The sequence below is a fragment of the Narcine bancroftii genome, chromosome 13, assembly GCF_036971445.1.
Source record: "Narcine bancroftii isolate sNarBan1 chromosome 13, sNarBan1.hap1, whole genome shotgun sequence".
Lineage (NCBI taxonomy): Eukaryota > Metazoa > Chordata > Chondrichthyes > Torpediniformes > Narcinidae > Narcine > Narcine bancroftii.
In genome coordinates, this window is record NC_091481.1 from 26,490,617 (window position 1) to 26,505,890 (window position 15,274).

The following is a 15,274-nucleotide window of genomic DNA, read 5'->3' on the forward strand; positions in this document are numbered from 1 at the left end:
CCCAGTGAATACTACTATTGAATATAAATTCTGATCATAAATTTTGAGTCAATGCTGCATTATTTTGCATGATTTCTTTTAATCCACACAATAAATATTGATTAGGTTACTCCTGTCTCAATCATGTTATTTTTCAAATGGAATGGAATATTCATGAATTTATTTATTTGCAGAACAAAAAATAATTAGAAAGATTACCACAAATGAGTCCATCACCAGTTATTTATTTGATTTTAGAAATACTGTCCTGCAAGTGTATTGTCTGTCTTTATGAGTGCTACATCTAGTTGTGTGTCTGCATGTTTTACACTGAGGACTTGAGAGCACTGTTTTATCGAATTGTATTTGTCCAATCAGATGACAATAAATTTGACTTGACTTAAGTTTGTAAAGATGATAAGAAATGCAAGATGCTCTTCTATACCTTGAACAATCCCTTCAACATTGTGTAATATCTATTGAATTTGAGTCATTCAAAATCTTAGCAGTCTAGATGGAAGATTTAAATGTTATTACTTTTGTTTCTCTTCAGAAGAAACCTCAACACCCACCAGCACAGCTGAGACTACAACTACTTCTACCACTGGTGAGTGATGCCTTTTTCAGCAAAGCTTTGAACACAAATTCCCTCTCTCACCACAATTAATTTGCACATTCATTTTTAATCTTCATATTTGCAGTTTCTGTTGCTTCTCTCTAATATGAGTTCTTCAAATTGAATCTCATGATGGTGTAATGATTGGTTTTCAGAAGATACCACAGCCAAAGCACCAACCTACTCTCAGTAGCTCACGTTATGTCATCAGACTTCATTGTCTTGTGGGTTATATCTTGGTGTCATCTAGTGTTAGAAATGGGAAGTGCAGCAACGGCCCATGTTTGATCTTCTGCCCTCATTGTTTGTTGGTTCTGTGAGTGTGCTGTGGCATTCACATACTGGAGAAGATTCTACAACTGCATTTATTTTATTGTGACCACAATCAGCAGAGATGAACATCATCAAAGCACTGAGTAAAAAAAAACCAGCTGTTTCAATTGTCTTTGTGTATCTAATAATTTGTCAGCATTATAAATGATAATGTAAACTGTGTTCTAGTGTACTACAGGGGTTTTCTCTTCTATCTTACAAAAATTGTGCAGGTTCAATGCATAGTTGTGACACAGATGAAACATCAAACATACTATTTCTGCTTGGAGTGATTTTCTGTTGTTGGTCTGCACAATCTTTTAATTTGTGCAATATGTGCTAGTTTTTTTCTCTCTGATATGTGTTTTACTGGAATGTCGATGTAATTTTTGTGCAATCATTTCTTTGCAGAAGAAACAACAACTCCAACAATCACAACTGGTAATTATGAAATTTTCTTGATGTACACTAACAGATTTCTTTTATCACATATTTTGTCTGCATCATAACTAGTATTCAGTATTTGGCATTCATTCTCTCTGCTTCCAGTCTGACAATTTCAGTTCAGTAATCTATGTCTCACTATTAGATGTCCTGGTCAGTTTGTTCAGTTGAATCCTGATCTGGCATTATGTGAGGGAAGCAGTATGTTCTTTTCCCTCCGTTCTAAAACTGAGTTTGTGACTGTGTTGGCCAAAGTTTTAAAACTTGTGACAAATTTATTAAAGATGTGGAAACTTTTTCCAGCTTTTGTTACTGATGTATGACAAATATTATCATGTAGAGGGTGAAGTTAATCTTCTCTGTGATTTTTTGCCTCGATTGGAGGATTCTAGTTGTAAGGAGAGAGAGGGTATTTTCAGCCTGTTGTCTTTTGGCAAATAAACTGAAGTGATATAAGCATCATAGAGAGGCCAGTCAAAATCTTCCATCCATGGTTTGGTGTCAAAAAAAAAAGTGGGCATAGATTTCAGGTGAGAGGAACAATTTGTTAAGGAAATCTGATGGTTGAGGTTAATTACATTGGGATCAGTTGATATCAGAAGAATATCAGTTAGAATCAGATATAACAACAATGTTGAAGAGGCAGACTTTTCAGTCAAGAAAGCTTCAAGGACCAGAGTCTGAATGTATGCAAATAGCATTCATATGGATGCACAATTAGGGGGGCAGGGATGTAGTGGGTCCAAGGACAGATTTTATTGCAGTGCAACTTTCTGACTGTGTCACCCTCCTGGGCATTAACAACCTAATAAGTCTAACATTCATAAGCACCACGAGATACACATTTGATACAGAGTTTATTTGTGGGAAACCGAGTAAATATTACTGTTCAAAATGAATGTTTGAGTCACTTGCGACAATTATTTTGTACATTTTTTTAATTGAGTTGAGTCTGTTAACTCATTATGTTATTTGTAGAAGCTTACTGAACAATGCATTGGACATCCGTTCGTAATATATTGCAATAAGTTTCTTGATTGGTGGGGATAAGTGAAAAAAAGTTGCAGTCTTCTTGATTACAACAGTTTTGATGCTTCATTATCATCTGTAATATGAAACAAGTTCACTACTTCAAGTACCTTGGATCATGGGTAACATCTGATGGCAAATGCGAAATAGACATAAAAGCAGGAATAGCAATGGCAAGAACAGCATTTAAAGAAATGAAAAACATCCTATTGAATAAGAAAATAGCAATTGACATCCACCTCTCAGCTGCCACATTCTTCCTATGTTGATGTATGGCTGTGAGTCATGGGCCATCGCAAAAGCAATGGAAAAAGAATCAATGCAGAAGAGATGTAATTTCTCAGAAAAAAGCTATGCATATCATATGGAAAAGATAACAAACAAATATGTTCTACAAAGAACAAAAAACATACATTACTTAAAAGAATCAGAAAGTATCAATCAAAATTCTTTGGACACATCATGCAAAGAGACACATTAGAACATTTAACTGGAAGGAAAAAGGAAGCAGAAGCAGACAGAGAATGAAACATGGGGAGGCCACAACTACAATTCAGAGGGTCGGAGAATGTGATGGATGGAGAAACATGATCGCTCGCACTGAATGGCAAGGCACCTGAACAAACAAATATGGGCATTGTAATGTGTGGTATTTTTGCCTATTGAGAATCTCCATTTTATCAATGTTTCTTCTGGGTAAAATGGCAACAGCATGAATTATTGAATGTCACATTTTTATTTATCATTATACAAATACCTAAAGGTGACTTGTTGATCTGGACAAGCTGATCTAATAATGAATTTCTTCAGTGTCACATTGAGTGCAAGCTATAACAGTGGCTGTGAGAAACATGTTGCATTAGGATGCCTGAAAGATGATATCTCACTCTTGAATCTTTTAGCCCTATTTCAGTTGTGTTATTCTTCTTAAAATATAATGGATGCCAAATTTTTATTTGCAGAGAAAACAAATCCACAGACAACCACAGCTGAGTCTACCACCAGTTACACATCTGGTGAGTGATGCCTTCTCTCAATATTTATTGGTAGATATTTTGACCCAACTATGCTTACCTGTGCCATACGGGTATCTTGGAAGTTACAACAGAACATTACCAGCACCAAAGAAAAGCTGCAATGGCCTTTGTGATCTTCTGTCAATATTGTTTTTTTCAATTTGTCATGGCAAACTGCATTCTAGTTCAGTGAAATGGTTGTTTTCCTTGCTCACCAAATGATGTAGATTTCATGCAGAGATGACTTGTGATACAATTATTTATGCAATAAATAATATTTCTATGTTGAATGATTTTGCAGATATTAATATGAACAATTTCTTTTATTTTTTTGGATTATCTCTTCATTTATTTTTTGTCTTGATTTGTGTTATCTAAGTTAAATGTCATGTTGATGTCATCATTCATTTACAGAAAAAACAACAAAACCAACAACAGAGGCGACCACCAGTACCACACCAGGTTAGTGTTACCTTTTCTCAATGTCTTCAAACAAGTTTATTTTCTCATATTTATTTTCCTGTGCATAACAAACTCGTATTCTGTATTTGGCCCTCATCCACTTTGCTTCAAGTCATGCCATTTCTGTTCAATGTTTCATGTTCTATAATCACTCTTTGCATTTTGGTGGGTTCATTCCAGAGGTTACATGGTTGCAAGTGAAGAGATGTGCTTCACTGCCTCCAAATTTCCCCTTTCACTCTTAACCCATATCCTCTGGTTTGTATCCCAATAACCCTCAGTTTTAAAAAAATGATTGACATTTACTCAGTGTATCCCCCTCATAATTGTAGAAACCTCTGAAATCTCCCATAATTTTTCTATGCTTCAGGGAATAAAGTCCTAAACTGTTTAAGTTTACCCTGTAACAGTTCCTGACGTCTGGACAACATTCTAGTAAATCTTCTCTGCACTCTTTCTGTCAAATTGATAACTTTCCTGTAGTTAGGTGACCAAAACTAGACACTATACTCCAAATTTGTCTCTCCAAAGTCTTACACAACTTTACCATAACATCTCAGCTCTGATACACAATACTTTGATTTATGAAGGCCATTATACCAAAAGCTCTCTTTGCAATCCTATCCACCTTTATGCCACTTTCAGGGAATTGTGTATCCATATTCCCAACTCCCACTCTTCAATCTCACTCCTTAGTACCCTACTATTACCTTTCTCAGTTTGTCCTTCCAAAAGGCAATACCTCACACTTGTCTGCATTAAATTCCATCTGCCATTTTTCAGCCCATTTTTCAAGCTGCTCCAGATCCCTCTACAAGATTTGAAAACCTTCTTCACTGTCCACACTGCCTCCAACTTTCAATTACAATTTACCATATTTTCATCCAAATCATTGATTTAGATGGCAAGCAACAATGGCTCCAGTACCGAGGCACACCACTAGCCACAGGCCTCCAGTCTGAGAAGCAATCAACCGCCACTACTCTCTGGCTTCTCCAGTCCAACCATTGTCAAATCCAGGGCACTACTTCACCACGAATACTGTACATCTGAACCTTGCTGTCTAACCTCCCACATGGAATCTTGTCAAAGACCTTAGTAAAGTCCATGTGGACAACATCCATGGCCTTTCCTCATATGCAAATCCTGCCTTTTGCTCCATTGCATTCGTCTTCACGTATTGTGATCTTTTATCTCAAACACATTTGTATTTGCATTATATTTCAATTTTGTTCCAAAATCTTACTTCTGCTAATGGGTCAGTGCTGCTTGAATAGTTAAGGTTCAGGTTTGGTTCTGATGTTATGAATACCATAATTATTTTACAGAAGTAGTAACTACCACCGTGTCAACAAGCACCACTCCCTATTACACGGGTGAGTGTCCATCTGTTTCAATGTGTAACTTGATGAATTTGTTTAATTCCAACTTTTTGTTGGTTCACCATCAGTTTAAGTAGATGCCATTGGTTAATGGCATAATTAATGGATCTTTCATCATTTCTCCATCGATACATTGATTGGAATTTTCTTCTTTGAAATATGCCTGTTTGATGCACTCGATCCATGATTTCAATGCTGCAGAGTGAGGATTAATAGGCTTTATGACACTCTAGACTTGTAGCTGGCTCGATTTTTCAAGTGCTCGATTGGGGACTAGGAGAGGGAGGTTGACCTTTATTCCAGGGTCACAAGGAGAGAAGTTACTCGGGAGTGAGTCACCAGTGGTGGACGGACCAGCTATCCATTGACAGACACATATGCACATATTTGTATCACCACTTTCACCACCTCCTTTCAAACAAAACCCTGCTAGGTTAAAAGTCCAAAATGCTCAGCCTGTCAGGTCATCTCATTTGCCTCTGCAACCAGCACAGTTCCACTGGTTTTACAATGGTCGGCTCCATTGCCAGTCATGTGTCTTGAGGCTGGGGAGGGAGAGCAGGCTCCGTAGGAGGTCGGGCTTGGCAGTATGTATGTCATGGTGGTTAGTGCAGCTAGAGCAGGTTTCATGAGGTATGGTGTGTGGGTGAGGTTGGGTCACTGATCTGCACTGCTTCCCTGGTGGTGCAGTTTGGCTGAAGAAGGTAGTACTGGGCAAGGGTCTCCGGCTTGCACCAGGGTACCAGCTGGGAACCGTATCCTCATGGCCGTCCGTGTACACGATGTAGGCATACTGAGGGTTAGCATGCGGGAGTTTCAACTCTTTGACCAATGGGTCGGACTTGTTACCCCTCACATGTTTCTGCAGCAGGAAGGGTCTCGGGGTTGATAGTGTGGTTCTGGTCGCAGACTTTCTGGGGAAGGAAAACATGCGTTCATGTGGGGTTGAGTTGGTAGCAGTGCATAGCAGAGATCCTGGATTTGAGAGCCAGGAGGACAACTTTCCAACTTTGTGGTGTTTTCTCTCTCTACCTGGCCATTCCCTGAGGGCTGATCCTTCTAGTGGGAATGCCTCAAGCCAGCATGTACTGCTGAAGTTCGTCGCCCATAAAAGTGGACCCCCAATCACTCTGGATACAATTCAAGTACTAGAAGAGGGTAAATATGTTGCAGAGCGTCTTTATGTCGATGACTGAGGATGGCAAAAGGGAACCTAGAGTACTTATCAATGATGTTCAGGAAACAAACATTCCTGAAATCGATACTGAGTCATTCAAAGGGGCGTGCAGCCTTATGAGGTGCAACCTGATGGGCTGGCAGAACTGTGGTTTGCACTCCATGCAGTTCTGACAATGTCTGGTCAAAGACCTGACATCCTCAATGGAGTTGGGAAGATTACGTACTTTCACGAAGTGGAACAATCTCATGACTCCAGGGTGGCAAAAGTCATTGTGGAGGGACTGGAGGGGGCCAAGATGTGCACTGGAGCATGTCCCCCCCCACGGGATAGGGCGGCTGGGGGTGTCGTTAAGCTTGCCCATCCAGGATGTTGTAGTTGTTGGTGGAGAGCTCTATCTCAACCTCAAGATTTTGACATTTTTGATCTTGCCCTGCAATTTGGTATTGAACATGAAAGCAAACCTTGTTGGTCCGTTAGTAGGGTAAATCTCTTTCCAGCCAGGTAATGATACCAGTGCCGTACCACCTCAACGATGGCCTGCACCTCCTTCTTGACGTAGGAGTGCCATGTCTCAGGTCCTTGAAGGGTGTGGGGGGGAAAAATGCTACTAGCCCACCTGCCTGGTTGAGAGTGGCAGACAGCCACTGCATCAGCAGGTGCTCAGAGTCTTTGCTTTCCACCTGGAATGGGATGGATTCATCCATGGCATGCATTCATGGCTTTGGTGATGTCTCCCTTGATCTGGGTGAAGGCTTCCTAGGCTTCTGCTTATAAGAGGAAGATTGTGGATCTTACCAGGGGTAGGCTTTATCGGCATTGTTGGGCAGCCATTGGGTGTAACAGGAGCAGAACCCTAGGCACCTTTTTAGGGTCTTGAGGTTGGACAGGATAGGGAGTTCCATAAGGGGACCTATGCGCTCAGGGTCAAGGCTAATGACACCATGTGCCACGATGCATATCAGGAGAGCCAGGCAAGTTATGCTAAACACACACTTGTCCTCGTTGTAGGTCAAATTGAGGGACTTGGCAGTGTGCAGGAATTTGGCAAGGTTCACGTCGTGGTCCTGCTGGCCATGGCCGCAGATGGTCTGATCCATTTCTCTCTGAAATAAGGAGACCACCATTGGTGACTCTGAAGCGAACCCAGATGAAGTGATGGAGCCTGCCATCCACTTCAAATGCAGTATACTGGCATTCTCCTAGGTGAAGGGGAAGTTGGTGCTATGCCGACTTTAAGTCAGTGGTAGAGAACACCCTGTACTTGGTGATCTTATTGACCACATCGGCAATCCGGGGAAGGGGGTATGCATCCCTCTGTGTGAAGTGGTTGATCATTTGGTTGTAGTCGAACACGTTACAGGGTTTACTTCTGCCCCTGACCACCATGACTTTGGCTCTCCATGGGCTGGAGCTGTGTGCTATGACCCCGTCCTCCAGGAGTCCTTGTACCTCGGACTTTATGAATGTCTTATCCTCAATGCCATAGCTTCTGCTCTAAGTGGCTCTGGGCTTGCAGTCCAGGGTCAGGTTCTCAAACAATGATGGTGGGATATGCAGAGGGTCGAGAGATCACAGGCAGGGTCTGGCTGCCGGGAGGAGAGTCCATGAGCTAGGGTGGTGTATAAAGTGATGGGTGGAAGGGGTCCCCCCGAACGCCGTCGTGGCACTCCTGAACTGGCTTTCGAAGTCGAGCCCTGGAAGGATCTGTTCTCAGAGTTGAGGCATGAAGAGAAAATGGAAATTGTCATAATGTTTGCCCCGCACTGTTAACAACGCAATACAATACCTGCGGATCTCGGCAGATTGGTCCTTTGCAGCCGTTGATATCATGATGCTCGTTGTCTGATGGGGAGAGAGAATTTGTGAGCAGTGTCTGGGTGGATGAATCTTTCAGTGCTTCCACTGTCGAACAGGCAGTTAGTTCGTTTCCCATTCACCTCAATCTCCATCATTGAATGGGTGATCGTGTGAGGGCAGCTTTGATCTAAGATGATGGACACCAATATCGGGTCACTGTCACTTTCGGAGGGGAAGCTGGTTTGGTAAGATGGTGGACCCCATGTTGACCACGTGGTCGCACCAGGAAAGTTGGATGAAGACAGCGGAAGATGGTGACCCCCGAGTTATGCATGCGGTTGAGCCATTTGAGGCCGGAAGTGGTGTCGTCGCTCCAGGAGGAAGTGGAATTGGGTTCAATGGCCAACCCCCAGAGGTGCACACAGCACTGCTCGGCATGGAAGACCGACTTACATATTCACTCCTAGTGCCCTTTCTTCCCGTGTCCCAAGCAAGTGGCTTCTCTTGCCTGGAAGCATCATTAGGGGTGCTTCTGCTGGCAGCAGAAGTAGCACTTGGGTGCTTGGATATGGTGGCAGTGGAGCCAGGGCCTCTGTGTACTGAGGCAGTCTATGATGTTGTGTCCCAAATTAGCTGTGCCCGTGGCCCTAGTGGAAGGGCCTTTGCCGGCAGTGATGTATTCAGTGTGGCAGAGGGCTGAATTTAGAGTGTCAGCGAGCCAAAGGGTTTTCTGCAATGGCAGCCTGTCTTCCTCTAGCAGTTGCTGACGGATGTAGTGGGAACTCACCCAGTCACGCAGGTGTTCCAGATCAGCTCTTCCACGTACTGGTCTGCTGATACCAGGGCAGGGATATTGCCCTTGCATTCTTCCCCCAGATCGTGCAGGGCCTGAAAGAAATCATCCAGGGTCTCGCAGGTTGCTGTTTTATCGAAGCCAGGAGGTGCCATGAGTAGACTTCGTTTACCCATGGTCTGCAGAGGTTGCAGAGCTCAGTCATGGCAGTGGGGTAAGTCGTGCAAAGCAAAATTGCCATATACGCACAGCAGCCGACACTTGCTTGCAGTAGCTTGAGTTTCTTCTCATCAGAGTCCAAGGCCCTCAGAAGCTTCAAGCAGGTCTGTGAAGCACTCAATCCAAGTCTCAGCAGTTTGTTCATCCCATGTGGAAGATTTAAAGTGTGATAGAGTGTGATACACTCTATCAATAACTCAAAGGCTGTATACATTTTAGACATAGCTGGTCTAATTCTAAGTGCTTGACTGAGGACAAGGAAAGGGAGGTTGACCTTTACTTGAGCGTCATTAGTGGGGGACGGGCCAGCTACCCAATGACAGACACAATACACATATTTGTATCACCACACTGCTTAAATCAGCCATCCTGTTTTAGCCTTAATAACGTGTGTCCTCTTGGTAATAAAATCGTGCAGTTCAAATTCAAACTTCCAAGACTGCCAATTTTTTGGTTATTGACCAAGATTTAGATGCATCATTCTGAGCCAAGGAGGAGTGCAGAAGGATTCAAGACTGCAAACACACAAAACATAAAGTCTATACAACAGGCTTGATTCGACATAAACTTCTACAGAGCCAGCTGTGAGATTCTGCTGCTGTGAGCTCTGAGAGTGTTTTTGAAGGTCCGACTCTGGCTTGTATCCCGGAAGGTGATTGACACCTGACCAGTGGGGCTTGGTCCATTCAGGTCAGCTGATTGACAGCTGGCCAGGTGTAGTCTTGTCCCCGTGCTCTTTTGCAGGTACAGAGGTTTCCCCCTGCAGTAGGCCAGTGGTGTACCACCACAAAGATTAAGAATGAGGAGTGGAGGGCTCCACAATTTTGTTGCTTTGCATATTCATTTGTAGATATTTTGTGGTGAAAGGAATTATTTTTCCATGTCTCCATTGTTATCACATTCTTAACAATAACTCAGTATGCGTCTAGAAAGGTTTCAACAATGAGTTGTATGAGGCTATCACAGGGCCCTTCCAAGCAAGAAAAATGCCTGACTGTAAAGGCGGATGTTCTCCGCTCTTACAGCTCGAGACTTACCTTTCTGAATGCACTGTGGTGGCTCTGAGCCGCTAAAACCTACCCTTCTCAGGCAAGTATAAGCAGCGGAGTGCTGCGTTATGCAACCTAGGTTCAATGTAGCGGATGGTCAGGGGCAGGCTGATGATGTGGACAGCCCGCAACACATCTCCCCACTCAGCCCTCTCCCTCCATGGCCCCCTCAAAGCAGGGGCGGCGAGCAGGAGCTGTCAGGGCAGCTGGGCCGACAGAGCCATCAGGGGGCAGCCGGTGCAAACTGTGACAGCCGCACAGGGCCACTTGGTCCTTGGGAGCCGCTCTCTGCGACACAATATGTGGCAGAGCAGTAGCAGTCTTCCTATCCATAAATTCCAACCAGCTGGAACTGTTCAGGGAAACACAGAGCAATTCCAGCCACATGGAGGATTATGAGCAGGAAAGATGGCCATTCCTCTACTGCATATTTATGATCGGTGGCCCTATGGAACAGGTAGATCTGCCTGCAGCGAATCTGAAGGGTGCAAAAATGAGCCGCTTGACAAGAATGTGACGCTGGAGCAGATTTTTAGAGCTGCTCTGTGAAAGTTAACTTTTAAGATTTTAGTCCATGTTGTTAGCTGGCCTCCAGGCGGAGGCATGGCCTGAAATGGCCTACTTTTCCTCAATACAGATAATCATTTGATGCAGTGATTACTTTGAAGAACAAATAAAATATATAGTAAATATTATTGCTGTATAAAATATGATTGGAAATTAGGAACAACATGCTGAAATTATTTTGCACTGTCTTTTCATCTATGCAATATGTACTGGCTCATTTACATTTTCTCAGTTCTGTCCTTCTTCAAGATTAATGACGTGGTTATGAATATGTTTTTTTTATTTTCAGGAAAAACAACTACTGAGGCAACTTCAACTGAGTCAACCAGCAGTTCAACAACCAGTGAGTGATTCCTTCTCTCAATATTCATGAAGAGATAGTTTTACACAATAATGGTATTAGGCACTGCAAGCTTGCAATTAGTCATAGAACTTTATTGGATTGCTTGAATATTTGCAATTTCAGCTCAGGTGAAAGATATGCCAGTCCCGAGCCTTGTGCATTCATTCTTGTTTGTCGATTTGATGCTGGACAGAGCAAGGGTATCTCTTTCATTAACCTTAGGATTCTGTGCAAATAATACAGATGCAGAAGGGACTCCCTTTTCATTCTCTTTCTCTATTACTTTCAGGGATGACATGCAACACCAATGGCAAATCAATGTCTGCCTGGCAGATGGCAGTTTCATTTCATATGACATGTTCTGTACCATGACATGACCATAAACAAATCTTATGATTGACCTCTGAGTAGTTTAAGAATCGCTTGACTTTGTCATTTGAGTTTGATTATTAATTTCCAGAAACTTCTCCAACTATCACGTCAACACTCTTTTGCTCCACAATAGCAAAGTGTTGGCCCCTTCCAATATCTGCCAGAACTTTGGTATTTATTTGTTTACCTCACTCTCAGAATGTTATTGTGACTTCTACTTGTCTTCTACTCTAGCTTTTCATTCAATTTCATAGAAGATTATTGGCCTTCATGTTCAGTCCCGATTTAATGGACATTGAAGCTTTTTTTTCATTGAAAGATATTAAAATTAGTCACTCCCTCTGTTCACGGGTAACCTTTCCCAAAATAATCTGATCACGCACTTATAACTTATGATGTTATTTTCAGTAACTTGCTGAACGAGGTTTTGGTCATAAGTCCTACGATTGTAAAAATAAGAGAACAGAGCTGTGGTGATGTCGGTTACAACAGTTTTGATGCTTCACAATCATCGTCCCTAAAATCAGCATTGTGAAGTGTGCCACTTCTGCTTTTTCTGAATCCCCATATTTTCAGTATGTCCTCAGGGGAAATTAGCAATAACTTGCAGTGTTAAATGTTAACGTTTACTTTGAATTGTACAAATGTAGAAAGATGATGTTGAATGCAGAGATGATCTGATAATGTAGTACTTTATTGGTGCATTTGAGGACAAGACATCAAAGTGGCTGTTAGAAACATCCCATGACTAGTGCACACTTGCATTTGGATGATAGAAAGATCTCTCCTGGTTCTCGAATATTTTAGCGCTGTTTCAATGCTAATTCCTCCTTAAATATAATGGATGCCAACATTTTAATTTGCAGAGCAAACAACCTCTCCAGAGAAAACCACAACTGAATCTACCACCAGTTACACATCTGGTGAGTGAAGCTTTCTCAATATTAATTGGTAGATATTTTTACCCAACTATGTTTGCATGGGCTTAAATTAAAAGAGAAAGTTACCAGCACAGAGGAAAGGTCAGAATGGCCTTTGTGCAATCTTCTGTCAATATTGTTTTTGAATTTTCAATCATTAGTCATTGCAAACTGGATTCTAGTTTAGTTGTATTCCATGTTCATCAAATGATCCAGATTTCATGCAGAGATGACCTGTGATGCATTGAATTACCCAGTAAATGATATTTCTGTTTAGAGTGATTTTTCTGATAGTAATATGCAAAATATTTTTTATAGTCCATAGTACTACCTATTTATTTTCTTGATTTGTGTTATCTCTGTGAAATGTCATGTTGATGTCTTCATTCATTCACAGAAAAAACAACAAAACCAACAACAGAGGCGATCACCAGCACCACACCAGGTTAGTGTTACCCTTTCTCAATTACTTCAAACAAGATTCCTTTCTCATATCACAAACTTGTATAAGAAACCTATATTCTGTATTTGGTCTTCATCCTCTTTGCTTCAGTTCAATGTTTCATTTTATGAAATCAATCTTCACATTTTGGTCTGCTCATTCCTGGGAACACTCTGATACAAGTGAGAGGAAGTTCTTGACTACCTCAAATTTTCCCCTATCACTCTTAACCCATGTCCACTGATTTGTATCCAATCTACCCTTAGTTGAAAAAGCCTTTCTAAATTTACCCTTATTAATTGTAAAATTCTCTCTCAAATCTCCTTCCATTTTTCTGTGCTCCACGGAATAAAGTCCTATACTGCTTAACCTTTCGTTGCAATATTACCTGAATTCCAGGCATCTTCCTAGTAGCATCCACACTCCTTCTTTCATTATTAATATATTTCCTGCTGTTAAGTGACCGAAACTAGACAGCATACTCCAAATTTGTCCTCTCCAATATCTTGTACAAGTTTACCATATCATCCCAGCTCCTGAAAGCTGATGTACCAAATACGCTCTATACAATCCTATCCAGCTTTGATGGCACTTTCAGGGAATTGGTTTTAAGTATTCCCTGGTCCCTCTGTTCTACTGCTCTCCACAGGATCCGACCAGTTCCATTCTTGGGTTGTCCTTCCAAAAGGCAAATCTCACATTTGTCTGCATTAAATTCTATTTGCTATTTTTCAGACTATTTTTCAAGCTGCTTCGGATCCCTCAACAAGCTTTGAAAGTCTCCTTTGCTATCCACCCTGCCTGCAGTCTTAGTGATGAATGCAAAGTTTCTGATCCAATTTACCACATTATTATTCCAAACATTGATCTAGATGACAATCAATAATGACCCCAGCATTGAGGCACATAACTAAGGCAAACCCATCTCAGAAGCAATCAACCACCACTACTCTCTGGCTACTCCCACCTAGCCATTGTCAAATCCAGGGCAATACTTCACCATGAAAACTGAGCATCTGAACCTTCCTGACTAACCTCCCAGGCGGGAACTTGTCATTTGCCTGACTCAAGTCAAAGCGGACAACACCCTCAGCCTTTCCTCATGTGCAATTCCTGCCTTTAGCTCCATTGCATTCGTCTTCATTTATTGAAATCTTTTATCTCGAGCACATTTGTATTTGCAATATATTTCAATATTGTCCACAAATCTTACTTCTGCTTATGGATCAGCACTGCTTGAATAGTTAAGGTTCATGTTTGGTTCTGATATTATGAATACCATAATTATTTTTCAGAAGAAGTAACTACCACCGTGTCAACAAGCACCACTCCCTATTACATGGGTGAGTGTCCACCTGTTTCAATATGTAACTTGATGTATTTGTTTAATTCCATCTTTCTAAGATTTTTTTGTTGTTTCACCATCAGTTTAAGTAGATGCCATTGGTTAATGGCATAATTATTGGATCTTTCATCATTTCTTCATTGATACATTGATTGGAATTTTCTTCTTTGAAATATGTCTGCTTAAATCACCCATTAATAACAAGTCATCTCTTGGTAATGAACTCATGCAGTTCATTTTCAAACTATCAAGACAGTGCCAATCTTTTGGTTATTGATCAGGATCTAGATGCCTCATTCTGACTCAGAGGAGTGGTGAAGGATTGAAGGCAAAGAATGAGTACTTTGAGACTCCACAATTTTGTCGCTTTTGAATCTTCATTTGTGGATGTTCTGTGGTGAAAGGGATTATATTTTCATGTCTCCATTCTTATCACATTCTTAACAATTACTCTGTTTCTAGCAGAAAAGTTTCAACAGTGAGTTGTATGAGGCTTTCACTCTTGGTCACTGTGGATGCTCATTAGATTCAAGATTTACTCGTGGGACATATAAAACATTCAAAAAATATTATTGCCGCATCAAATATGATTGGAAATTAGGAATCACCTGCTGAAATGGTTTTGCACTGTGTCTTTTCATCTGTGCAATATGTCCTGACTCATTTACATCTTCTCAGTTCTGTTCTTCTTCAAGATTAATGTTGTGATTATGAACATTTTTTTTATTTTCAGCAAAAACAACTACTGAGGCAACTTCAACTGAGTCAACCAGCAGTTCAACAACCAGTGAGTGATTCCTTCTCTCAATATTGATGAAGAGATTGTTTTACACAATGATGGTGTGAGGCACTGCAAGCTTGCAATTAGTCATAGAACTTTATTGGCTTTCTTGAATATTTGCAATTTCAGCTCGGGTGAAAGATATGCCAGTCCCGAGTCTTGTGCATTCATTCTTGTTTGTCGATTTGATGCTGGACAGAGCAAGGGTATCTCTTTCATTAACCTT

The 15,274-nt window shown here is 41.3% G+C and overlaps 1 protein-coding gene across 1 annotated transcript in view; it reads left to right on the forward strand.

The window, feature by feature from the left end:
• Window positions 1-15,062, forward strand: part of LOC138748012 (mucin-19-like) — an 87,115-nt gene extending 72,053 nt beyond the window's left edge. Inside the window, exons 33-42 of the mRNA XM_069907712.1 lie at window positions 533-586; window positions 1,319-1,348; window positions 3,343-3,396; window positions 3,811-3,858; window positions 5,187-5,234; window positions 11,135-11,188; window positions 12,427-12,483; window positions 12,878-12,925; window positions 14,218-14,265; window positions 15,001-15,062. Coding sequence (XP_069763813.1) covers window positions 533-586; window positions 1,319-1,348; window positions 3,343-3,396; window positions 3,811-3,858; window positions 5,187-5,234; window positions 11,135-11,188; window positions 12,427-12,483; window positions 12,878-12,925; window positions 14,218-14,265; window positions 15,001-15,062 — 503 coding nt within the window. The remainder of the gene's footprint in view (window positions 1-532; window positions 587-1,318; window positions 1,349-3,342; window positions 3,397-3,810; window positions 3,859-5,186; window positions 5,235-11,134; window positions 11,189-12,426; window positions 12,484-12,877; window positions 12,926-14,217; window positions 14,266-15,000) is intronic.
• Window positions 15,063-15,274: the final 212 nt, after the last annotated feature.